At 31.6% G+C, this 27,896-nt stretch overlaps 1 protein-coding gene across 8 annotated transcripts in view; it reads right to left on the bottom strand.

Moving 5' to 3' along the window:
- Positions 1-27,896, bottom strand: part of sfl (N-deacetylase and N-sulfotransferase sfl) — a 500,037-nt gene that overhangs the window by 52,718 nt on the left and 419,423 nt on the right. For all 8 annotated transcript variants that reach the window (XM_089170139.1, XM_089170137.1, XM_089170138.1 and 5 more), the window contains one exon: positions 23,889-24,086. In XM_089170139.1, coding sequence (XP_089026265.1) covers positions 23,889-24,086 — 198 coding nt within the window. The remainder of the gene's footprint in view (positions 1-23,888; positions 24,087-27,896) is intronic.

Here is a 27,896-nt window from a genome sequence, read left to right as displayed (position 1 = left end):
GAAATTTCAAAACAATTTGTAGGAATTTATACAATTTTGATAAATATAATTATTTACTATATATATATATATATATATATATTAATAATAATAATAATAATAATAATAATAATAATAATAATAATAATAATAATAATAATAATAATAAGAAACATATATAAAATAATTAAAAAATAGATTTATTTTAACATATTTTTATTTTTCAATGTGATACATGGTCATAGTTTTACTCAAACTGAGATTTGTTTGCTTAAAATTTTGTAAATTTTTGCGATTATACCTACGCGATGCACTTCGCAATCTAAACAGAGAGTACCTATTAATGATCCTCAAATTATCACAAACAATAAGTTTGTAAACAAACGATAAGTTACAGGTTAGGTTTGTACATTTATACTTGTAATTATTAAATGAGTAAATTAAACTTACACTTATAGAAACCTACTAAAAAAACAAAATAATTAAACATAAATATCACAATAAAAACTATAAGTATTCCAAACTTAAACTAACCACAGCCATTAATACATACTAAAGATAAACATGGCTGCGCGTTGGATCGGAAGCGGTCCCCCCACATTTTCAACTTTGTAATCCACATGGCTCGTCCCTCCTTCAGGGTCTCTATTCAAAAGAAGGGATCCTGTAGGAGGGATGCGCCATTCATATTCAGCTCATGTGCCATTGGCTGAAAATTTTGGGGGACTGCTTGAATTTATAATAATTTTTTCGTGTAACCTATTCTATTTTAATATAAATTTTTAATTATCATTAAATATAGTTCATTTTTTTCTGAATTTGATGCAATTCATTATTTCATAATTATTTCAATGTTTAAATCATTCGCGCGCAAAATCGAGTTCCGGTCCCCCAGCAATGTACACGGCGCATCCCTCCTATAGGATCCCTATTTAAAAGTAAAATGAAACGACATCTACAATTTTAAAACATACTAGCCTAATGTCAGTGCTGTACTGTATGTAATATGTAACCTGTTCCTATATAGTTAATAGATATTTATCTAACACAGAAGTCTTCATTATTTTTTACATTTTTCAATAAAAATATTTATAACTTAATTCCTACAGTAATGAATTTGCCAAATAAACATTTAGATTATAAAAATTCAGTCAATTAGTTATTAAAAAATTTTATTTATGCGTACGATAATTTTTCGGTAAACCTGACAATTTTACGGCCCTGTGTCGATCAGAAAAGCTAAAGTCTCTGGGATCACTGTTGCTACGAGACAGGAAGAGTATCAGAGCGAGTTTGCGAGTTTGATCAGTGAGAGTGAGAATAGAAGGTGATAGCGAGAGCGAGTTTTCAGTGAGGATAGAGGGTAATAGTGAGAGCGAGCATAGAAGGAGATAGTAAGAATAAAGGTTGATAGCGTGGGCGAGTTTTTAAGTTAGCGAATCTTTGTGAGAACATTGTGAGAAAGTGCGTAAGAAAGTTCTGTTAAGTATAACATATTGTAATAAGTTGAAAATATATTGGTTAACTCTAGCAGCGGCGGCAACACGTGGGATTTACTATTTCTAATAGAATAAAACATAGCCTAGTCCCACACATGTTTTAATTTACCTATCAGTTAAGGAAATATTTTCATTAAAATATTATAAATAACGATGCAAATAAGTTACTGCTAATTGATCAATATAATAAGAAATATATAATTCAATTGAAAAAATTGACTGTAGTAAAAATCTTATCACTACATTTGTACTTTCGGATGTTATTATTTTTTGTTTAAAAGCTTTGTCTATAAAACAATAAACAAGAGAGACATTTAAATGTTTCGATTGAAATTCTTCATCCTGTATACCTAAATTCAAGGAAAGCTTACTTTCAACGAGAAACTTGGAAGCATTCAACCCTGAGCAATTTCAGATCTTGATGGACAGTCGTAAACCTTTTTTACTCTTCGTGAAAATAATGACGATCTTCTCTCTTTCTCTCTCTCTTTCTGTCTTTTCGTATTCCATACGACGACAATTTGACTCTGTCTTCCTATTTCTTCTCTTTCTCTATTTCTATTTCTACTTCCGTTTTCGAGAAAGTGTAACTCAGTTATCCAAAAGGAAACAACAAAGGGTTAAGAACTGGTAGCTTAAATAAAACATAAAAAAAAAGAAAAAGAAAGAAAAATGGAAGAAGCCCAAAGATTTGCATGAAAATTACTCCTTTAATTAATGCCGTAGCTTTCCATGCTACTATTAAATACGAACCTTCCACTCCTTTAGAAATACTAATTATTTTTTATTATTTTTTTTTAATTATTTCAGATTGTTTTTTCTTTTTTACTTCAACTGAGAGTGACTCTTCTTTATTAAATTTTTTCTCCTTCTCTTTCATCTCTCTCTCTTTCTCCTTTTCTATTTCTTTTTTTCTATTAAACCATTCACCATAATCCTACGTTATTTCAAAGGAAACATCGACAATTTGTTTGAATTCGATTGATCAAAGTTTTTCAACCCTTTCACCGTAATAAACTTAAAATACAATATATAAATCTAAACAATTCATTTTTTAACTTTGAAATAGAATTTTCGTAGCAATCGATATTTCTGTAATCTCGCTAAAGTTCAACTCGTTGATCAAAGCTGTAAAAGAGGAAATATAAACAATCTTGAAAAGTTCCTTAACATTTTTGAATAATATTATCGTCGATTTTGAAAGGATAGGAAATGGGTTACCTCGATGAAGCTAAAAAACTTAGCTAATCTGTACTTGGTTTGTTGTTTAAAATAAGATATTTAAAGATCAAGCGCGTTAAAAGGATTCGTAATAAAAATACGAAATATCGAATTTGTCGTATTAAAGTTGAACCTTGTTGGATGGGTATACACTTTTCCAAAAATAAAAAAAAGATTAACGAATAAGAATATACTGATACTTTACCTTCACCTTTACAAAAGTGTATGTGTGTGAGCGTGTGGATGGATAAAATGAGAAATAGAGACAAAATACGTTTTATGTTCCGGCTTTTCGATTAGTGTCGATGCTACATAAGTGTCGTTTGTACTCCCCGGTCGTGAAAGTTTGTCGAACTGTCCAAACGTGAGAAAAAAGGAAATCCAAGAGTAAGAACGTAATTAGCGACAACGCTTTTAAAGAAAAAGTTTCAAAGAATAAAGTAAAGTAAGATGAAAAATTCTACGAGTGATAAGTAATTAAAAAAAAAAAAAAAAAAAGGAAGGAAAAGGAAGATAAAAATGTTATTAATCGAGAATAAAATGGATCTTGATAAGGAATAAAAGAACGAATTAAATAAGATAAGAGCAATAAAAAATTGAAAATAATTTAATTAACACAGTAGGTAAGTTGCAATGATTTGAGAAAAAGGTTTTTATTCAATATCGAACAAGATAAATGTATAACAGTCGTTTTGAAAGTTTTTCTTAGATGTTTTTTCTTGTTTAAAAAACATGTGCTTCGCAAGACATTTATCACGAGAAGAAGTGGCGGAAGGAATGAAAAGGTAAGAGAAAATCGTGTCGCAAATGAAGTGTTAAGAAGAAAAATATAAAAAGTATTGTATGTATAGGCACACACACACACACACACACACACACACACACACATATATATATATATATATATATATATATATATATATACGTATATGTATATACATGTGTATAAGTATGTACGTATATACAAAGTTGGACCGATTTTCTTCGGGTTACTCTGTTGTTCGTTGCAGCAGTGAAAATCGTCGCAAAGTATCCCTATTATCTCACGACTTACGGATTTTCTTTTGGTCTCTTTTCAACCGTGAAAAAAGAGACAGAAGGATGCTGGAAAAGAACTGCAGGATTTATTCATTCAGCTATAGAACCCATCTCTCCAAAAAGGAGAGATAGAAAACTATTCGAATGTGATCAGGACATTTTAATATTAGCAAGTTTGTTATTTGCTTTATTCTATATTTGAAATTTGAAATACGTTAACATTATTAATAATAATTTTAAATGTTAAAAACTGCGAAAGAGCAAAGTTGTAAATCTATTATTAAATCAGTGAGTATATATGATACGTAAATAGAAATAAACAGAAAGCGAGTGAAAATTATTACGATAGATTCAAATATTAATATTATTAATAATGATTAATTCGTTTGACTTAAAAGTGGAATATGTTCAACACAAACTCTGGCAGTTCTTAAAAAGACAAAAAAATAATATCGATGAAAATGCGAAACAAAAAAATAACCATAATTACATATAACTATTATAATTGCAAGACTTAAATTACCAAAAAGATCTATGAATCCTTGACGAAAGATGACAAAAATAAATAAAATAATGATTACAAAAAAAAAACTATAAAAAAAAATATAAGAAAATATTCGATAAAAATAAAGTTACTCTATAAAGATTAAAAAAAAGAAGAAAAAAATATATAATGAAATTTATCCTAGTCATTTGAAACCGAAGAACTAAACCGTAGAAGAGCTTTTTAATTCTGTTTTCAATGGCATTAACCGACTCGAAAAAAACTCGGTTGAATTGTCAGGAAAGAAACCATACCAACGACTAAAATCGCGAGCGGAAAGGTCACTGACTGACACGCTTGAGCCGCAGTTCTAGCTTAAGAAGTGCTTTATGAATTTCTCATTCGGCATCCTTCTCTCACCGTAACGCCGTTCCTTCTTCGATCATCCTTTCTTCCTTTGCAAAAGAAAGAGAAAGAGAGAGAGAGAGAGAGAGAAAGAGGGTGAAGGAAAGGAAAGAAGGAATGAAGGATAGAAGGAAGGGAGTTCTCTTGAGCCCTCTCAATTCCTCTTCGGTGTAAATGGACTTTGAAGATAGATAGATCGATCAATCGATCCATCCATCTATTCATTCATCCATCGATCGATCGATGAATCGCAAACGATTCTTGCGACGAACCGATTCGTAGACTGTTCAAAGAACATCTTCTTCCTCATCCTTCTCTTTTCTCTCTTTTCTCCTCTCCCTCATTCCTACTTTTTCTTATTCTTTTTCATTCTATCTCCTTCTTCTTCTTCTCTTTCTTTTATTTCTTCTATTCCTTCTATTTCTTTTCTTCCTTTCTTCCATCCTTCCTCTTTTCTTTCCTTCCTTCCTTCTTTCTTTTTCTTCTTCTCTTTAAGACCGATTGTTTTTCAAAAAGAAGGAGAGAACGTTAGTCTTATCGACGGGGATGTGTTCTCTCGTTTCTCTTCAAGAAAGAAAAGAGTTTACATTTCCTAAGTAAAAATCATTTCCATGGGGAATTATCGTACTTTTATCATAGAAACTTTTCTTTCTTTTATCCCTACGGTTGAAAATCTATTTGACGAGAGTCGATATCATAACGTTCGTACGAAACGTTTTTTCCTTCTTCTTCTTCTTCTTCTTTAAGGGAACAAAAAATTCTATAGAAGGAGGAATGAAAAAATAAAAGTGAAAAAGGATTAACGTTTAACGTAAGAGTGGACAACAATGACGAGGGAGAGGACGATAAACGTACTTTAAAATATTTCTTCTTAAAGTCACATCAAAGGGATGGCACACTTAAAAGGGTAGATATAAAAAGAATTATTTCTATTTGAAGTATAAGTAATACTTGAACCTTTCACGTGATCATGGAATTCACGCTGAAAATACGTTTGCGACTCGATAGAAAAGAAACCCCATGAAAGAGAGAAAGAGAAAGAGAGAAAATAGAATAAAATAGAATAAAATAGAATAAAATAGAATAAAAAGTCTACGTCTATAATAGTCGTACTTGGACGAGAAAACTATGCAAACGATAAGTTTCTCGAGGCATGAGTAAAAGAAGAATAATAGATACGATATGGAAAATAGATTCCTCGAAGAGTGGATAGAAGAAAGAAAAAGAAAAGGTAAAAAGAAAAAGAATATGAAGAAAAGAATACTTCTTTACTTCAATGGATTCCTTTTTCTATATCTTCAAAATTTTCCTTATGCTAAGAGAAAAACGTCGCGTTTGCAGTTTCTGAAACGTATTAATTACTTTTCTTTTTTATTTTGTCTTTTCTCTCTCTCTCTCTCTCTCTCTCTCTCTCTCTGTTTCTTCCTTCATTTTATTGAATTATTTCCAAGGAAAACTATGGGAAGTGTGTAACCACGAGGAAATTTGGCTAGACGATAGAACAATTAAGTCGGCTTAAGTCAAAGCTCACTCTCCTCCTCCCTCTTTCTCTCTCTCTCTCTCACTCTCATACTAACTCACAGGAACGAGTTTCGCGTTCACCACAAAATCCACCACGAGAACGCGAAATCCGGAAGCTGTGGAGAGCCTTTTCGTCGATGAGGAAACAAGAATGAAAAAAAAAAAAGAAAAAAAGAGGGACGAAGAGAGAGAGAAGGGGGTAGGTGGAAGAAGAAAAGGTAGCCGGACCGATGCCAACCCCCTGTCGATGAACAATAGAGCTAATAAAGCGAGGAGAACGCGGTGATCCTCGAAATATCCTGAAGCGAGAACATGATTGAGCGTGACAAGCTCGATTATCGTGGCCTTCCTTTTTAACAATGTAGGTTCGAATTGCTCGAATATTTTCCGATCTTTTCATCCTTTTTTTTTTCTCTCTCTCTTTTTTTCCATATTTTTTTATTTTGCTTTTTACAATACATCCATTGCAATTTTATTTCTTTTTTCATATTTCTTCCTTCAGATTAGTTTATTGGATCAGTGATTTTGAAAGTTTTTCATTCAGTATTTGAAATACTAAAATATCGATATGAATGTATTCGATATTACATCGATTAATGTCAAGAAAAATTGTCAATATTTTATATATATTTGTGTAAAATATCAATACCAACTGTATAATCCTAAAACTTCTATATAAAATATTAATAAATTATTATTTATAATAATAATAATAATAAAAAAGGAACACAAACGTTGATTACTTATTGTATAAAATATCGATAAAAAAATACTTAAAAATAATATTAACCAAATAAATAGGATTTCTAAAAAAAAAGATTATATTATTTTCATCTTGGTTCGATCATTACAAAAGAAAAATAAAAAAATAAAAGAGAAGTAAGGTGAGAATAATCGAAGATCTTTGGGTAGTTTAGCGAAATTCCAAAAAAGAACAAAGTTATTTTTCTAACGTCTCTTCCACCCTTCGATCGCAGTCGTTCATTCTGTCACCCGAATCGGAAGTTATTTCGTGTAAATTCTATTTAATATCAAGTACTATCCACGCGAAGATAAGAAGGAAAAGAAAAACATTTCTGGTATCCTTCTGTTGAATCATCCTTATTTTATCTCTCGCTTTTTCTCTTTCTCTTATATTTTATCGATTTTTGTTTTTGTTTTTCTTTTTTTTTAAGGTATGTTTTACGATGAGACATGGAGTTTTTGCGAACTTATCGGCAATTAAATGTTGCGTTACACACCGCGAGCAGACATTATTCGATGACCGGTTGGCCCAAGTCCAGCTGCGAAAATAGACCGATATTTTTTCCTCCTGTCGACACTTGCTATCGAGAGCGTTTTCCCCTTCCGTTGAATTGTATAGAATAGAGAGGGGAAAAAATAAAAAGAACAAAAATATCAATACATGTATATATGTATACACATATATTTGCTTTCGAGAAAACCTCATCCCATATCATGAAAGTATTTAACCTTTTCCTCTCACTATCATCTACACTACCATCACCATCTCCACCCCTCGTATCTTTCACTCACTTCCTATTACCATTTTCTTTTTTTTTCTTCCTCTCTCTTTCTATTTTTCTCATACGCAATAATGCGAAGATATGCCTTTTCTAAATCGAAAACCAGTTAATGCATTTTTCGCGTTATTTTTCTCTGATATCACCGTTATATATACGAAACTGAACGAAATACAAATTGTTGTAAATCAATTCGCCGATATCGAATACGATATTACTTTGATATATTTGTGTATACATACATACATATATATATATATATATATATGTGCGTGCATATTGTATAATGTAGGTACACGTTATTGATCGTACACAGGTATCCTTGTTAAAAAATATCTCTATGATTCATTTTATTTTATTTTTATTAATCTTTTCTTTTTTATCGATACCTTTTTTTATCATACATTCGTATGTATGATATATATCAGTAAAAAAGAAAAAAAGATAAAAAAAGAGATCACTGACCAGTATTGTTTTTGTAATATTTGGGGAAAAATTGAAAAAATTTTACTTTTCCATACACGTCGTTGAAAAACAATAACAAATGCAATAAAAACGAAAGAAAAAGTAAAGAAAGGTGTTTGATCGAATGTACAAAATACTTCGTATACGAAATTGTATGTAAAACAAATTAAACAGAGAAATGCTAAAGTTTTACAGTAAGCAATTCTTTTAGTAAGTTTTCAACGTTGTGAAGATAAGAAGGATGTAATTAAAATTTCATTTATTTATTAGTTTAGACGAACTCCAAGAAACATTTTCTATAGTCAAAAACCTGTTTACCGTGAAAAGGCAACTAGAAAATTATTACTCTATCTCTCTTCGTCTTAATTCAACCTTACCTCTGTAATTTAAAACGTTGGTTTGTTAAAAAACAAAATCTTCAAATAAAAACGAATCAAAAAAACCATACTTGCGAAGAAAAAGTGGTAACAAATAGAAACGAAAAATATAAAATGTAAAAGATTGATAACCATAGAGATATTACATATAGAGGAAATAAACCATAGGCTGTTGTGTAAGTGGAAATGTCTCTGTATGAATATAGCAGCAAAAAACGAAAGGTTGATGTTGTCTTTCTCTACTCATGCGGTACACATATATATATATATATTAGGGTGGGTCAAAAAAATGACTTTTTTTTTTTTCAAGTGCCACTGAAAAATGGGTTGCTAGACACTTTAAAACAATTCTCACCAAATATGAGCTCTTAATTTTAATAGGAAGATCCTCCGCATCGCAGTTTTTTATTTCTTTTTCAGTCCAATAGATTAAAATTCATACCTCATTATTTATTGATTGTACAGAAAAATGTTCTAGACGAATTTTGTAGGAAATTTAATGCTCTACAAAAAAGGTATCTTATATTTTTTCCGTAAACCTCACCATTTGAATGATATTGAAGATTTAAATTTGATGATTTTTAGACAAATTTCATTTTTGTTTATGAATTTTATAACTCGACAATAAATGACTGTTAAAAAGTGCACAATACAAATTTTTGCAGGAAATTAACTGCTCTATAAAAATAGTGTCTTATGTTTTGGCGATTAAATTAAGCGTTCAAAAGATATTCAGAGACAAAAATCAGTATATTTTCGTGATTTTATGAGAAATTTTAGCAGTCTAATCATTGATATTTATTTTGAAAATAGTGAGAATTGAGAACAATACAAATACTAATGAAAAATATATAACAATGCTAAAACTATAGTAATGAAAAAACAGATACAAATGCTAATGAAAAATAAAACTCTTATAAGGTTTCTAGTCATTTAAGACATTTCATTTTCAACTTATTTAAACTCTATTATGTATCTTTACATATAAAAATAGAAAAAAAAAATTTACCTCCCAAGATTCGAACCCTAAAAGACGGTCACTATTGGAACGAATCGCCGAATCGTTGTCATTAGGTATATTAAACTTATTACATACCATTGTTTACTTCAGAAGTAAATTTAAACACTAGATAGCATCATAAGCATTTTTAATTGCAAATATCTAAAAAATTATTGAGTAGTTGCCGCTATAACCATATATATTCGTAAAAAGGGAAGCAAAATCTATCATCCTGCAAAATTTGAACAACATCCGAGAGGGCAAGACCTTGCGCTGTCCTTGTCAGTGATGAAACTTAATAAAAAGTATCAGGTAAGAGAGTAATCATATTTTTTCAATATATCTCGAAAAGTAAGGGAAATACAATATCTTTGTACTAGATCTTTTTTGTAGCAAATAAAATTGTCTACAAAACATAATTAATAAAAAATCGCTTTATCTCACTTACTTTTTGAGATATTTTCAAAATCTATCATGCTGTCACAGATGCGCGCGAGACTCTCGAGCTATAGAGAATATATAAGAAAAAGAGAATATGTATAAGAAAATGTGTTTTATCGCGTTATATTGTTTTCATTGAGACGAAGCCAACAATAGATTGTCTATCTCTCTTGCACGCATGTAAGCTAAGAGTTTGCGCATGCGTGCCATGGCGACCTAAGTCACAATGAGTAAGAGCAAGATAGCTTCATTTTCTGTTTCTTTCTACAAAGGCGTAGGACTAAGGGACAAATTACCTGTCTTTAAATTGGGATATTTCCTGCAGATAGATATCTATAAATATAGATCCAACACCAAAATTTAAAAAATATATTAAAAATTCAAATGAAAAAGAAAATTATTTTAAATAACCCGTTTTAAGTGAAATATCGAGCAAAAACCGTTTTCACCCCTTGATTTTTAATAGAAGGGATGAAAAAAAAATTTTTTGTTTCCCTACGATTGTTCTTTGTAGTTTTTTAAAGATAATTAAAAAAAAAAATTAAAAAAGTCCAATTTTTATATTTTTTATTGAATTTTTATTTTTTTAGTACTTTGAACCGACGTAGGGGTGAAAGGGTGCGTTTTAGGGGAAAAATGGTCTGAGAGAGATAGGCCTAAAATTTTATGCTCTACAACTTTTATTTGAAACTTTTTTTGATATTTTCGACATATAATCCAAAAATCGTATTTCGAGGTAGTTTTTAATTTTTTTTCACCCCTTTCCCGGTGGTTGAGAACTTTTTTACTTTGCCCACAGTTTTTTATGCATTTTTTTGATTATTTCCATATTTTTTCAGCCGTATAGGCCAAAAACCCGATTTCACGGCTATTTTGACTGGACTATTTATAAAACTAAGTTTCAAGAGAATGAGACGAATGCAGAGTATCAAAACTAAGATAATTGTAGGATTTATTTATTATAATAATGTTACCACGTAAATATTAAAAGACATCGGTATGATTTTTTATTTCGACCGTCGGTTTGTTTGTAGCTTATTCTTTTGTCGCCTACACGCTTATCTCTGTTTATTGTTCTACCCTTCTATCGCTCCTACCTACAAACAGGTTTAGTATCGAAATTATATGAGTCTACGCTTCGTAGTATGCAGTCGCATACAAACACACACATATACAATCGTTATCGGAGCGATAACTACGAAGCAGAGCATAAGGAGGAGACCGAGAATAGGAAAAACTGTATAGCTATATTTTGTCTCATTCTCTCGCAGCCACAATCCTATATGTTTGTCTCTTTTTCTCTTCTTACTTAGTATCGTGGCCGTCTCATCGCTCCGCTACATCGCAGCGCTGCATCGCCGTGTTTCATTTTTTTCAAATCACCTCCATTCTAAAGAAGTTTTCACTTCAAAAAGAAAGTAAAGAAAAGAAAAATGAAAGCGAAGGAGTTCGATCGTCGCTTTCACCTTGTAGCAACGTGCCCTGAAACGTTTACCCTTTTTCTCTTATTCTCTAGTCTCTCACCTCTCACTTCTCGCGTTCAACTATCTTGCATCTCTGTTTATGTCTCTTCGGGATAACGAGTATTGTGCTACAGACTGCGTTTAAGCTGGGGATAGTGGAAAATAACGAGGAAGTGGGAAAGGAACGGACTACTGTTTCTTTCTTTATCTTTTTTTTTCTTTGTTTCCTTTGTCGTATCTATCTATCTTTCTTTCTTCCCCATTCTGTCCACCCCCAACTTGATCGATACCGTCTCATTTTCCTTATCTCATCGAAGTGCTCCTCCTATTAATCTTTCTTATCGTACAACAGTGATCTTCGAATTAGTTGATCATTATCAATATTGCTTATACGATTGAATGATTACGAGAGAAAATACTTATTTGGACGGAGAAACGAAATGGATCATATAATGGATAATATCCCCATATAATTATGATTTCACGCAGGGAAAAAAAGAATGAGCGTATATTATTTCGTATAATATACGAAATTCACCGAGTTTTGCTTGTCTGTCTTGTTTACTCCTCTCTTATTGTTGTTCTTTGTTCCTTTTTATTATTTTTTTTTCTATTTTGTTTAGTTAATTCGCAAAGCCCGTTTCCTTTTTCGAAACGTGTGGCTGCTATTACCAACACTGTTCTAACTTTTCTCTCGACACAATTTTCATTCAATTGCCTCTATTTGCGACAATGCTGTTTTTAAAGGAAGTGGATGAGGAAAGGTTGTGTTCGTGTTAGAAGGGGTTGGAAACACGCACAGGGCCCGAACTTTTCTTGAATGAGATATGTAACTCCGTAGCTGCTAAGCTAAAAAGAAAACAGAAAGAAGAAAAGAAAAAAAGCTAGGATACGCGCTTTATGCAATTTTTGTCAAAAGAAATTCTAACAGCGACTTTCGTAGTCCTTTTCTTCGCAATCTATTTGAAGAATTAAAAGGAAAGAATACCAACAAACGAGTATGAACCAACCAAACCAACTTGAATTTTACGTACCAGAAGGAAACAGAAAACTATGGGGCCACTCCGTCACGCATAATACTCGTGGCAACCTTTTCTAAGCGAGATAAGCTGACGTTGCTTCCTGACATTTCTTTCTTTCTTCCTTTCTTTCTTTTTTTCCATTTTCTTTCTGTTTTCTCTCTCTCCTCTCTCTCACCTTTTATTTTAAATTGAATACTTTATTTGTGTTACATCGTAACTTTCGTGAAAGCTACTCTGTAACAAGATGCTGTTTCTCTTTTTCAAACGACGATCGTTATCTTTTATATCTACCGTAGACAATTTACTTTAAACGAGAATAAAATCCTCATTTTTTCTTCTTTGATCCGTATATAAATATGCATTTGTATGTACATATAATATTTTTATAATCAAAATACATCCGATTCGAACGTCTAGATCAGTGATTCTCAAACTTTTTTTGTCCTATCGCCCCCTTTCCTGAAAAAACATTGCTTATCACCCCCGTTGAAAATTAATATCTTAATTTTGTTGATTGTTGACCTTTTTTTTTGTTAGTGACTGAGAAAAACTATTTAGTGCACTCATGATATTATTTTTACTGCACACCCGCACACTTAAAGTTCCAGTTTTCACCTGTGGTCGTGTCATCGCCCACCCTGGGGCGGTATCGCCCACTTTGGGAACAACTGGTTTAGATAAATGTTTATAATTAATAACTTATTTAATCATAATCAATTGAATTATTAAAAAATATATAAATTTATGTAAGTGAATTACGATAGTATTCGTATTTTCGTTGTCAATTTTTAATAATTAATATTTGTTTTTACTACAGTATTTCTAAACACTTATAATATATTTTAGGGTTATTTAAATTTTAAACAATATTATATAATTTGACATAAATGATAGTAAAATTAGTCGTGCATGACCATTTGTATTAAAAAAAATTAAAAGATGCAAAAGCCAACCAAGTTTCACTTACACAAATAATTGTATTTTTATTATGTTTTATGTAGATACAATAAAGTAAAATATCGCGATCAAAAGACAATGCTCGTATCCTAACGAATAAATAATTATTGTTTATTAGAAAATCAAATGGTTGTTTTTTTTATTAAAGAATATTATTAAACAAATTTTAAAATATATTATATAGAAAAAATGATCAAAACAATATAATGGTATTATAATTTGATGGAAGAATTAAAAGAAATTTTATATTTAATTATTTTATAATTTTGTTCATAAATCAATAACTAATATCAATAAATAATTAATTTATTAATTAAAAAACAATTTTTGTGTGCAGATCAATGTTGCTTTTTTGTTACTTGGACCAACTTCAAGATTCGACTTCTTTCAATTTCTACCCACAATGTATGGAGGGTAGAGGTAAGGAGTAAAATCTCTTATGGAAGAAAATGTGAAAAAGTGTCAAGCGTTTTCTGTCAATAACAGTTCAAAAACCTTCCAGAATGGCACTGGTGTAGACACTTGGTATGGTATGAATGTAGCAAATGTAAATATATTGTAATTGTTTATTTCTCAATCCTACTCTAATAATATTTGGCGCTTCCTTTAAAATTTATCATGATACTAATGTGGCGCCACCTCAATTGGTTCGATTTCGACGGACACTTTTCATATACAGAGATGTTACTCCTTACCTCTACCCTCCATACTACAGTGGATAAATTCGTTTCAACTTCGATTCTACAACGTGAACGATTGTTTTAAAGCCATCAGAGAACTTGAAAGTAGTGAATATAAAAAATGTAAATTCCCTATGGTATCTATCGTGTCGAGAATGAAAGATCCTGATCGACGTTGGTACTGGTTGTAATTTTTTAAATTGATTATTGATATGCATGACCATGAGTAAATCCTCTTGTGAGTTTTACTTGCGAGAGTGTTGCATTTTTTACTTATCTTTTTATAATTTATGTTTTTCCTACTTGTTAGTTTTTTTTTTCCTAGCTTGGCAAGGGGAATTTTTTTGTTTCGATCAATAACATTAATTAATTAACAGTACATAATTACGTGAAATATTATCTTTCACGATATTATACCGGGGAAATCGGACCTTAATCATGTAATTTAGTTGAATGCAATATTTTACATGCTTTGCAGCCTAGTAAAAGGATTGAAATGCTACTTATTTTAATGCATTATTAAATTCTGAAAAATAAACAGGAAAATATTAATAAATTTTTTATTCAAATGAAAAATTATAATTTTTCTAAATAATTCAATTATTGATAGTAAACAATAGGTCAAAGATTTGTTAAATATTATATATTGTTTTTCAAATACATTAAGAAGTCAAAAAAATATAATTTGTTGAAATATTTAATATTTGAAAAATGAAAGAAGAAAAAAGAAAAAGAAGGATTATTATTACGTAGGTATAGATTATAAATTATTCCTTTTCAGAGGCGAATTTTCAAATACTAATGTACTAATTCTTGTTTCTGCTACTCGCATTTGTAGGATCAGTTAAAGTATGTGTTCTGTTTTTAGTTTCCCTTATTTGCCAACTATTATTGTGTTAATGATTATACCCGGTATAATTCTCATTTGGTGTATATGCCCGTGTATTAGATAGCACATCTGTTCGTAGATTTTCAGATTAGAGTAAAGTACGTGATTGTTAGTGCATAAATCAAATATAGTGCATTTATCTTTCAAATATTTATTTTTTTTTATACATTTGTTTTATTGTAAAACATTCTTCTATTAAATTTTATATAATTTTTGTTTTGTTTTGTTTTGTGATCTGTTAAAATGTAAGACGTATTGGACGTTTTTTCAAGACACTTTTTAAAATCGTTTGGAATATTAGTCTAATCGTATTATACAATTATTAAGAAAATACGTATATTACTTGAGTATGATTATATACTATTACGTGCTAGTATTTATTTTCAAGGTAGACAATTACGAAATAGTCATTAACCTTAACAATCGATTATAGTAAATTAATATGTAACCCTTATTAGTATTTAAGTTTAATAAGGCGCGTATTAAGCTAAGATGATGTATAAGGGTATACATCCCTTCCGTAGTAGTCTTTTACACCCTAACAATATATGTGAGAACTGTGAAATATGTGTATGTGTGTTCGTATAAATGTTTTGCATATATGTGTAAGATTTATTTAAATTTAAAAAATATAAGTATTTATTATAATAGAATAAATGTTTAATATAATAATAAAGAGATAGAAAAGATAAGAAAAGCAAGTAATAATAGTTGACACACTCGAATTACACTTCTTTCACTCACAGATAGTAGCACCGAATCAAGAAGGCGAAGACCGCATTCTTCGCCGCGCTTATATACACATTCACCCCACCAATGGTCCCAATCACTTCCGTCAATCATTCTCGAAATCTCCAGACTATTCCCGACCGATTAAACAAAAGACCTTTTCCCGATTTCCGGTTCGGGAATATTCGAGAGACCTCGGGGTGCACGCTCGCTTTTCTTTCTTACTGGACACACTCATATTCATACTGCTGCATGCACTCACACTTATACCCATATCGCTGCGCGCACTCACACTCATATCCATATCGCTGCGCGCACACACACTCATACCGATATCGCTGCATACTCTCACACATCTTTCACATTCATCAATTGTTTTCACGCATACCATACACTCGCACTCTTCGTCTTTCTCTCACTCTCACATATGTTTAAAATATTGAGATAGATAAACAGGTAGCATATTTCCTTTGTGAATTTAAATTAGAAGTTTCAATTTTTATTTAAATGTTTAAAATCTTATTTCTGGCCTTTCATATAAAGTCACTGCAAAGTTTAATAATTATATTCAAGTTCTAATAACTTCAATAATAATAATAATAATGATGATAATGAAGTTAATAAGATTTAGTATTTATTAAAGAATAAGAATAATTAATTTTAACGTTATTTGATGAGATGAAAGAAACTTCATTACACGCGATTTTAATTACGAGTTTGCTATGAGTATCATTTTATAAGGAATGGTAATAATTATATCTCGTGAACCTTCGTAGGCAGTAACTTCTATCACGTTGTAAAACCTAGGAAATTTTATTACTTGCGATTTAAATAAGAATAACATAATTCAAGTAATATCGGGCCAATGATTGCAGATTTTTTTCAATACATTTCGAAAATAATCTTTTATCCAAATTTTTTTTGTCAATTAAATATAGCAATATCTTCCTGAACCACTTTGGGAAATCAGAATTTGAAAATTCTGTATACAAAATGACGTAGGAAAAGATGAAAAAAATTTGAGAATAATAAAATTACGATAGTTTTTAAGAGAAAAGAACGAAAATAAAAATTAAAAATCGGTAAAAATAATAAAAATAAAAATAGTCAAGTTTCAGTGAAGTGACTGTTGGTATCCAATTGTAGATTCATGCTTTAAATTCGGCGACAATGCCTTGAAATGGCGTTCCATTAATTTTCCAGAGGACTCCTGGTAATTCGGTAAAAGGACATTTCATCCATGTTTCCCACTGTTCGTAGACGTACACGGTAAAAGCATTCCAAACTTGCCGTATCTCCCTGTTAACTTTTTATTTTCATGCCGATTCTCGGATTTACGCGATCCATTCGTACTACGAGTTCTAATTCGGAACTATACTACCTACCAGTTTTCTCTTCTCTTTCCACCTCTATCTATCCATCTATCTATCCATCTTTTTCTTTTTTAGCGTGACATTTTTCGGACCAATACTAAAACGTAACTTAGAGTTTAGTGTAGAATCTGAAGCTAACAATCTTCGATAACAAACTTTCTCTGGCGCTGATCCACGTTCATTCAAGTACACATACATTGACCAAACGATAAAGTATAAACATAATAAAGGGTGTAACTTAAATTTAGAAATTGTAACATTTAAGACATTTTTTTTGGTACAAGCTTATTTTTAAGTAGTCGCATTAACAATTGAGTTACTTTCATCCTACAGGTTTTGTCAATATAATTATCCGATGATTAAAAGGTACGTGGATATCCGTTGTACAAAAAAATTCAGGAAATTTATTTCTTTTGAAAAGAGTAATAAGTTTTGGATGTTGCTAATTCCATTCAAATTGTTTCGTAGGTCTTCTTAAATTCGGTGTTGATTTCTATCGTCAGTGTATGTAGTGAAGTAAAGTAGAATATTTTCGATGTTGTTTGGAGTATTGTAAGTTTCACATTTGGGTGGCTTTTTCTTAGTCAAAATATATTCGTGTGTAAGTTTCATTTGCCCACTTGATCTTATTCTGTTAAGGTTTTTTTCGGGATGCTATTAATCTATTTAAGATTCTAGAATTGATAGAAGCTTCTTTAACATCTTTGAGATTTGTCCTTATATCTTTGTAGATTAAAAGTTTAACAGCCTCGTGTGCAGCTCTGTCTGTTTCTTCATTGTCACTGACGATTTTATAGGGGATTCAAACTACTTTAAGTCTTGTACCTTGTACGATCCGAAAGGATCGTACGGTAATTAGCGGTATTCGAAATTCGCGCGCGTCCGCTTCCATCGATTAGGATTCTAGATCGATACTCATTGCGAGCATCGATCTACTACCAGTAACTATCGAAGCACTCCTCTAGTTACCCCCACCTCTCGCATCCCCACTTCTCAATCCCCTAGTGCATACGCCCTGCTGGGCTAGTACAAAGGGACTTTCTTTTTATTCCACGACCGGACGCCTACGACAATACATTTTCAAGGATTATAGAGGCCATATTGGACAAAGGCTTTAAAAATTCACAAAGGACAACAAAAAGAATACCCTAATCTTTAAGCCTTGTGAAGGCAAGCCCATTCGACGTCACAACCCTTAAGGTTGTGACCGCTATACTTCTGGAGTGCGAGAGCATACAACTAATAATCAGAGGGCTTTTCATTGAAGAATCTTTTGGTCATATCATCATTTTGGTCACCTTTTAAATATTTTTTTGAATATAATATATGATTTAGGAAATTTATTCCTTAGTTATTAATGTATTCCAATTATGTTTATTTGCTTCAATTATGCACACATTTTCTTATACGTAATTTTGGTCTTACATAAATAACTAGTAAAACAAGAAACTCAGAGATGTAAGAAAATAAATTTTAAGTGCAACATGTTTGGTTGTACGGTCGTAGGGCTGGTTCTCACTTAAAACGAATGGAATGTTATCCCTTTTCCACTCCCACGTTGTAAGGGCGGAAGGAGTTGATCCAGAAGAAACATACCCAAATGTAATGAATTAAAGATATGTTTTAATACTCGTTATACAGCAGATCAGTGTAGTATTTGGCCTCTGTATCGCTATCTGCCCTAACCTTTTTGTTTCTTACTAGTAGTAACCTCTAATTTATACTAACTAGCTGAACTTGTTTATAACAATTGAATCAACTAACTGAATATGATTCAACTGAACTTATTTGATTACGTAATTGATTATGTGCGAATAAATTGAATATGAGTCCGCCTATAATAATTATGAGTATGGACTATGGAGGATAGTATGGACCAACTGAATTAATTAACATGAGTGAGTTGTAGAGGTCTTTCCTCTCCTTTTTATAATTTAATAAATTTTAGCAAGCAAGACCGAATGTCGAACGCAATAGCTATAGATAGATACACAAAAAATCATTGGATGTTTGTCGACGTAATGTGCATCGTTGTAAGCTAAGGTAAGTAAATATCATATATCCTTTCAGTGAAAATCTATCCTCAGATATCTTTATCAGTAATCAACACAATTAGGAATTTTTCGTTGCAACAAATTCCTCAACTTGTTCTGACAAAGGACGAATCACAATATACATAATTAATAAAAGAAGAAATTCATTATAAATAGTCATGTATTTGAATCTAATCAAAGTACATTAAATTCATACTTGAAATATATCATAACTTAGAAAATTCAGTATTTTATATTCCATTTTGGTAAAACTTATTTTGAATCTTTATTTATAAAGAATTAATACCTGAAGTTTTCGGAGCATATTTTGGTTACACCATCTGGATATATATACATGTAGGGAATTTTATTTAGGGTGAGAGGTGCGAGGTGAACATACACCCAGTTTAATCCTACTAATAAGATTTATTTAAAACAGGTATTAGAAAAAGTACAATAATAATTTCACAATCTTACGGTTACAACTTAGATGAGCGACTGTATTCTTACAACTGATAACGACTTATAATACAACTGCGACTGTTACGACTGATGACTAACTACCTACGGCTTCGGCTACGACTACGACTACGACTGCGACTGCGACTGCGACTACTACTCACTTCTTATTTCTTTCCACGTATTTTATATAAGAAATGACCTACACCCCTTTGGAGAGGGAAGGAGCTTACGAATCTTATTTACCAATATAGTCCAGTTAAAATAGCCCTGAAATCGGGTTTTTGAGCTATACGGCTGAAAAAATATGGAAATTATCAGAAAAATGCGTACAGCACTGTGGGCAAAGTAAAAAAGTTCTCAACCACCGGGAAAGGGGTGAAAAAAATTAAAAACTATCCCAAAATACGATTTTTGGATTATATGTTGAAAATATCAAAAAAGGTTTCAAATAAAAGTTGTAGAGCATAAAATTTTAGGCCTATCTATATCAGACCATTTTTCCCCTAAAACGCACCCTTTCACCCCTACTACGGTTCAAAGTACTCAAAAAATGAAAAATCAATAAAAAATATAAAAATTGGACTTTTTTAATTTTTTTTTTTTTATTATCTTTAAAAAACTACAAAGAATAATCGTAGGGAAACAAAAAATTTTTTTTTTCATCCCTTCTATTAAAAATCAAGGGGTGAAAACGGTTTTTGCTCGATATTTCGCTTAAAACGGGTTATTTAAACAAATTTTTCTTTTTCATATGAATTTTTAATTTATTTTTTAAATTTTGGTGTTGAATTTATATTTATAAATATTTACCTGTAGGAAATATCCCAATTTAAAGACAGGTAATTACTCCCTTAGTCCTACGACTTTGTAGAAAGAAACAGAAAATGAAGCTATCCTGCTCTTACTCATTGTGACGTAGGTCGCCATGGCACGCATGCGCAAACTCTTAGTTTACATGCGTGCAAGAGAGATAGTCAACCTATGTTAGTTTCGTCCAAATGTAAACAGTATAACGCGTTAAAATACTTTTTCTTAAATATATTCTCTTTTTCTTCTATATTCTCTATAGCTCGAGTCTCGCGCGCATCTGTGACAGCATGATAGATTTTTGAAAATATCTCAAAAAGTAAGCGAGATAAAGCGATTTTTTATTAATTATGTTTTGTAGACAATTTTATTTGCTACAAAAAAGGTTCAGTACTAAAATATTTTATCTTCCTTACTTTTCGAGATATATTAAAAAAATTAAAAAACTATTCCCACCTTTTCTTACATTTTTGAAAATATCTCAAAAAGTAAGCGAGATAAAGCGATTTTGTATAAATTATGTTTTGTAGACAATTTTATTTGCTACAAAAAAGGTTCAGTACTAAAATATTTTATCTCCCTTACTTTTCGAGATATACTTAAAAAAATATAATTACTCTCTTACCTGATACTTTTTATTAAGTTTCACCACTGACAAGGACAGCGCAAGGTCTTGCCCCCTCGGATTTTGTTCAAATTTTGCGGGATGATAGATTTTGCTTACCTTTTTACGAATATATATGGTTATAGGAGCCACTACTCAATTATTTTTGAGATATTTGCAATTAAAAATGCTTATGATGCTATCTAGTGTTTAAATTTATTTCTGAAGTAAGCAATGGTATGTAATAGGTTTAGGATATTGACAACGATTCGGCGATTCGTTCCAATAGTGGCTGAGTCTTTTTAGGGTTCGAATCTTGAGAGGTAAAATTTTTTTGCGCGAGACTCGAGCTATAGAGAATATAGAAGAAAAAGAGAATATATTTAAGAAAAAGTATTTTAACGCGTTATACTGTTTACATTTGGACGAAACTAACATAGGTTGACTATCTCTCTTGCACGCATGTAAACTAAGAGTTTGCGCATGCGTGCCATGGCGACCTACGTCACAATGAGTAAGAGCAGGATAGCTTCATTTTCTGTTTCTTTCTACAAAGTCGTAGGACTAAGGGAGTAATTACCTGTCTTTAAATTGGGATATTTCCTACAGGTAAATATTTATAAATATAAATTCAACACCAAAATTTAAAAAATAAATTAAAAATTCATATGAAAAAGAAAAATTTGTTTAAATAACCCGTTTTAAGCGAAATATCGAGCAAAAACCGTTTTCACCCCTTGATTTTTAATAGAAGGGATGAAAAAAAAAATTTTTTGTTTCCCTACGATTGTTCTTTGTAGTTTTTTAAAGATAATTAAAAAAAAAAATTAAAAAAGTCCAATTTTTATATTTTTTATTGATTTTTCATTTTTTGAGTACTTTGAACCGTAGTAGGGGTGAAAGGGTGCGTTTTAGGGGAAAAATGGTCTAATATAGATAGGCCTAAAATTTTATGCTCTACAACTTTTATTTGAAACCTTTTTTGATATTTTCAACATATAATCCAAAAATCGTATTTTGGGATAGTTTTTAATTTTTTTCACCCCTTTCCCGGTGGTTGAGAACTTTTTTACTTTGCCCACAGTGCTGTACGCATTTTTCTGATAATTTCCATATTTTTTCAGCCGTATAGCTCAAAAACCCGATTTCAGGGCTATTTTGACTGGACTAAATAGCATAAGGATCCACCCCCATAGTCCACCGACGGGTACAGCCTATGGTTTTTGGTAGTGGGAACTATGTATAAAGAAACTTGATCTAGAACATCGGAATGTTATCTCTTTTTATGGTATCGCATATGTTTACATAGGAATCCAAAATCCTTCAAAGTGTCCCGACACTGCACAAAGGGTTTTTATTGCACCAATATATCCCGATAATTCTTAGGTTTGTTTATGGTTTTATGACCTTCCTAATTTTTTTTTTTTAGTCTCTGAATAGAGTTTTCCTTTCTAGAAAATAAAATATAAAGAAAAGAACTGAATACTAGTTTTTCGTCTACATCTTTGACACCTAAAACTCTCCTACATACATAAAGATAGACAAGAATGTTTTCCATTCGGTGGACAACGTTACCTATCCACTATGGTCTTTACCTCGAGGCACGATTATCGATTATGAAATTGCAGCGGATAAAGCGAACGAGAGAGTCCGTCGGTTTTATTCGAGATCAGTTTACGTGTTAGTATGTGTTTTGCGTGTATGTCGTGTAGTATTCGCGTAGATATGCGTCAGTTGGTTTTCCGATTATCCGATGGCTTATTCTCCTCCTTTCCTTTTCTTTATATTCTACGTTGAAACTATCTCTGTCAGTTCACTCTCTACTTTCATATTCGTCATATTTTTCTCTGTCTCCTTCTTTTCATCAATGTTTTCCGGTTATCTTTCATCTTTTTTTTCCTTTTCTTTTTCTTTTTTTTCTTCTTCCTTTATCTTTAGCAATCTCCATTCATCATTATTTTTCATCCACAGAACGTTTATATTCACAAAAATGCAATTTTCATCTTTCATTTCACTTTTCTCATGTTACTTGCTTCTATTTCCGATAATTACGAATAAAATTTAAACATATTGGCAATTATTATTATTTCACTTTCTCGTTGAAAGATTTTGTTGAAAAGAGGGTTTAGTTCGTAGTTTTCTCATCTTTTTCAAATCCTTTTACTACTTTTTAAAAAATAGATCAACTTTCATTCCTTTTACTGAGGAACGAATCTTAACATGGAGAGAGAGAGTCGAAGTTCCACACTTCGCGCCTGTTTTGAATTTTCCAAGAGCTACTACCGGAAAGATTTAGATACTCTTAAACTACTTTTTCAAAAGATTTTCCACAAAAAACAACGTTTACTATCCTATTTGAAATTTATGGATTATATATGCAGAAACTTTTTCGTTTATATCTCCAATATTCGTTTATAACATTAAACAGATATACATTTAAATGATTAAATTATCATTAAAACATTAATTTAGTAAGGATTCATTAAATTTGTTGAAATATTTTTGCTAATTGTAACTTACTATGTCTCCATTAATACGGAGAATTTCTAATAATCGTATATATATATATATATATTAGAATATATTTTAACACAAAAAAAGAAATAACTATGTTTTTCTTTAATCATTTCCTTTCCAACAAACATAAGAAGAGAAATAAAGAACAATAGAGAAAACCTTATATTTTCTATGCAGAAAAATATGAAAATCCTATCAAGCAAGTTGTTTAGAAAAAAAAAAGGAGGAAATAAAAAAATGTTGTACAGGAAAGTAGAAAAATTCAGGGACTGAGGAAAGAGGGAAGGAAGATGGGAAGAAAGTTGGTAAAGGTTTTTATCACAGGATTTTTCAAAGCTGACCTTCGATAGAAGTTTAGCGATAGAAGTTCGACGTTTACGAGGTTAGTCGCGTACTCACTTTATTCGGTTATAAACGAGTAACTCGGCTATCTCTCGTCCCAGCCTGGAATATAAAGTTTCGACGAAGACCAACACCTTTGGATCTATTCTCAATCGAGCCTCGCTCCGGTGATCCGGTGCCGAAGGCAGTCTCGTCGCACCCCTTAATGTGGAGCATCTTATCGAGGGCTCGGGTCTGGTATCTCGATGTATCAAACTGAAAATACAAAAAATCAACAAATTACATTATATTCCCTTGTTTAATATTATTAAACAGAATCAAAATTTAATACAATTTTTTAAATATTTGAATGATTGTTAGGAACAAAATATTTTTAAAATTATTTAAAGAAAAAATCCCTAGATGGTCTTTTAACTCTGTGATCCGAAATAATCGTACGGCAACTATCTGTATTCGAAATGCGCGCAAACGATTCTATCTATTAGGATTTTAGATCGATACTCGTTACGAATATCGAACAACTACAAGCGACTATCGAAGCGCTAACGATAGCCACCCCCACCTCTCGCGTCCCCACCTCTCACCTCCCCACCATACGACCCCTGCTGGGCAAATTCAAAGGGACGGAAAAATAAAAAAGACAAAGATAGAGATAGGGATACAGAGAGAGAGAGAGAGAGAGAGAGAGAGGGAGAGAGAGAGAGAGGAGAGAGAGAGAGAGAGAGAGAAAAGAAAAAGAATTTATGTTAATGTACTCGACATTGTCGTTTCAGTATCGAAAGCATCCCTGGATGGTCCTTTAACGTCGATATCAAGAGTATCCTACGAAAAACCATTAACTTTGATTATTTCTTCGTATTAACGTCGCAGACATCGGATAAGAAAAAAATATAATAATTTCAAAAAAATATAAATATTTTTAGATGATTTTTAATATCAATACACTCAATTTAAACGAATTTATAACTTTAAAGATTTATTTTGTTTATAATAAAGTTGTTTAATTTTTAGGCTAAAAGTCATTTTAAAATCACGTAGGAAGTTTGTGAACCACTCTGTATTAGAAAATTGAATATAATTATGTGTCATCGAACTTGGAAAACAAAATTTTTTTCAGATACGTGATATTAATTAATAAGAAAAATATTCTCCTTGAGTAGGTATGGTTCGTTAGAATAATTAAAAGTAGTTGTTTCGAAAAGAAATGAAAAATGTGACTAAGCGTGCATTTGGAATTATTTTTATTCATGACGAGTAGTATCGAGTCAGCGAGAACGGTCATTCGGGTAGATTTAGTCCGGTAAAAAGCGTCGACAAAATCGCGATTCACCGTCACGCGAACGTACAACACAGGATTACAAATCGATAACCAGGGATTCTCTGGTCATGATACCTCCTAACTACAATTTTACCAGTTGAAAAGTTGAAAAACTTTCCCTAACATATATGACATTTTTTTCTATAAATTTAATTTAATAATTTGATAATAAAAATCAATTATTTTTTCAATTATTATTTAGTTTAACCACTCAAAAGGGGTGGTGCTTAGACAATGAATAACACGATAGTATCGTTATTAATAAATGGATGAGGTAAATTTATGCGAATTCATAGATTATAATTTTGTTGGATATGCTAATAGGTGACTCATAAAGAGCGGAATAATCGACACTATATTTACGTACTTTATTGGCAGCGATAAAGTCGCATACGGAAATGTTGTTCGCGAATTTATTTTCCGTGCTATTAAATTAATCTCTTTTTAATAATCGCATCTAATATACATTTATCTACGTATTTTTACAAAAAGAAGAAAAAAAGGATCACACACACAAACCACGCGTGTTCGTATACTCGCGTGAATTTGATTAATTTAAAAAAAAAACAATGGAATAAAAGATCTAACTATTAAAAAAAAAATAGAAAATATTTATCGTAGGAATACAGGGGAAGATATTCCCGTAGTAGTTTTTTATGTTGATCTCGATTAAAATTTCATTATCGATTAGTCGTGCCGGGTCAAACGGCGTTCATAAATTTTCTATGTAAAGGTACTGGAAAGAGAGTGAGTGTACGCGCGCGCGCGCGCGTGTGTGTGTGTGTGTGTGTGTGTGTGTGTGCGCGAGAGAGAGAGAGAGAGAGAAGTAGCAGGAGCGCTGGTTATTAATTCTATATTGATGACGGCTAGAATATATCATTTAAATTAGACTTTCAAATGAGTTCGTTCTTGCCAGCGAAGCTCTAACTTTTTATAAGGTACTCTCACCCTACCTCACTTCTCTCTCTCTTATGTCCTCAAAATTCACGATTCATTAGAAAAGATATTATGAAGTAATTGAAGCGCTCGTACTAGGAAAGATTCGGTTTTAAATAAAAGATATTTTCTCGGATGAAATTCATTCCTTCTTCCATATTGAAGTTATTACCAAAGTATTTATGTAGTTTGTTGAAATGAGAATCGGAAAATTAAAAGGCGTACTTGAAGGGAACATCAAGGAGCAAGTATACACGATAAGGTTCATAAACCGGAAGCCGTGTCCTCTCAAAGGGACCAATTCTCGTATCCGAGAGCCACGTGGCGTGTCCATGTATAAGGTTTCAAGTTGTAGGTACGTCAAGTAATCTGGCTCGAGGGAGATACACACCCACTTCCATCTCTCTCTCTCTCTCTCTCTCTCTCTTTTCTCTCCTCTTTATTACTATAACTATGTATATATCTATCTCTGTCTATCACATTCTAGAACTCGCCCTTGTATCTAACTCCAGGCTATACCTGAAAGCTCGAAGTAAGCCTATTAACGCGCGCCCTTATTAGAGGATGTCACCTGACCCAAATTCCAGTGCCCCTTTTAGCTAACGGGCCTCGCGTACCGAAACGTATCCTTAATACGAATTTACAATGACTGAGGTAGGTCTCTCTTCTATTCTGTATTTATCATCTATGCATCTATGCATCTATACACCTACATAACTCACTTTGAATCTAACATACTCGGTACATCGTCTTGAAAGTACTCTAAATACGGTCATTAGCTTTACCTCTTTGATGAAACTTCATCTTTGTAGTACTACGAAACAAGCGGTTTCAACGTCTTTGTTCTTTTCAGTATTATTTTCTAGATTATACTTTAACTTTTTTTTCAATGTAGTTCTTTTCTTTATTTTATTAGAAATATTTTCTTTGGAGATTTGTTGAAATATTTTGAAAATGTGGAAATTACATGTCCTTTTTCGGGGTTTTTATTGATAATTTTTAGGAACGAAATTTTTATTTTCATTTTTGTCATTTTTCCAAATAAATATTCATTCCTTCTAAATCGAATAATTTTTAAGATCTTTTAAAAAGATATGTAATTTATATACCAAGGATAATATTAATTTTATATATTTTAATATTTTTTTCAAAATATATAATTCATATACTGTTAATTACATTACATCAATATATTAAACAAAAATTATTTTTATTTTTAGTTGATACTTTAGTATATAATAATAATACTATTTGTTATAAAAAAGCGTAGGTTCGATGTACTTCATGGTTTTTGAACAATCCACCTAAGATTTTCCGATTGCTTCTTCCATGGCAACTCCCACTTTTCTCTCCTAACTCACAAAAGAAATAACTTGAAGAGTTATTTTATTAAATGATGTCGTCGGTAGGAAACGACAAGAGTGTCTTAAAGTCGCGAGTTAGATGACCGTATCTCGAGTTCCATTATGAAACTTTGCAAGCCTGGATATTCTCTGAACGCAGCTCAAAATGAGACATGGTGGATTGTTCCCCCTCCTTCCCCCGCCCCTTTCCAACCTTCCCACTCTCTCTCTTTTTCTCTCTCTCTTGCGCGAGAGTTAGACAGGAAAATGCTTGTAAGGAGACTTTTAGTACCGTCTGACGCTAATAAACGCTCCTTCGAAATGATCCTCGTCGACCTCTAAGGAAAGTAATTTTATATTACGACACCATTGTCACCTATCGATGCCCGATTGAATTACATCGAGAATTGCATCACTCTTAAGCCTCCCTGAACCCTCAAATACGGCGCGGTGAGAAGAAAAAGGCTG

This window comes from Polistes dominula, unplaced genomic scaffold, assembly GCF_049000335.1.
Source record: "Polistes dominula isolate Pdom_NZ unplaced genomic scaffold, Pdom_raw_medaka contig_15, whole genome shotgun sequence".
Lineage (NCBI taxonomy): Eukaryota > Metazoa > Arthropoda > Insecta > Hymenoptera > Vespidae > Polistes > Polistes dominula.
The sequence above is the reverse complement of the archived record's forward strand: the minus strand, read 5'-3'. Positions and strand labels throughout refer to the sequence as shown.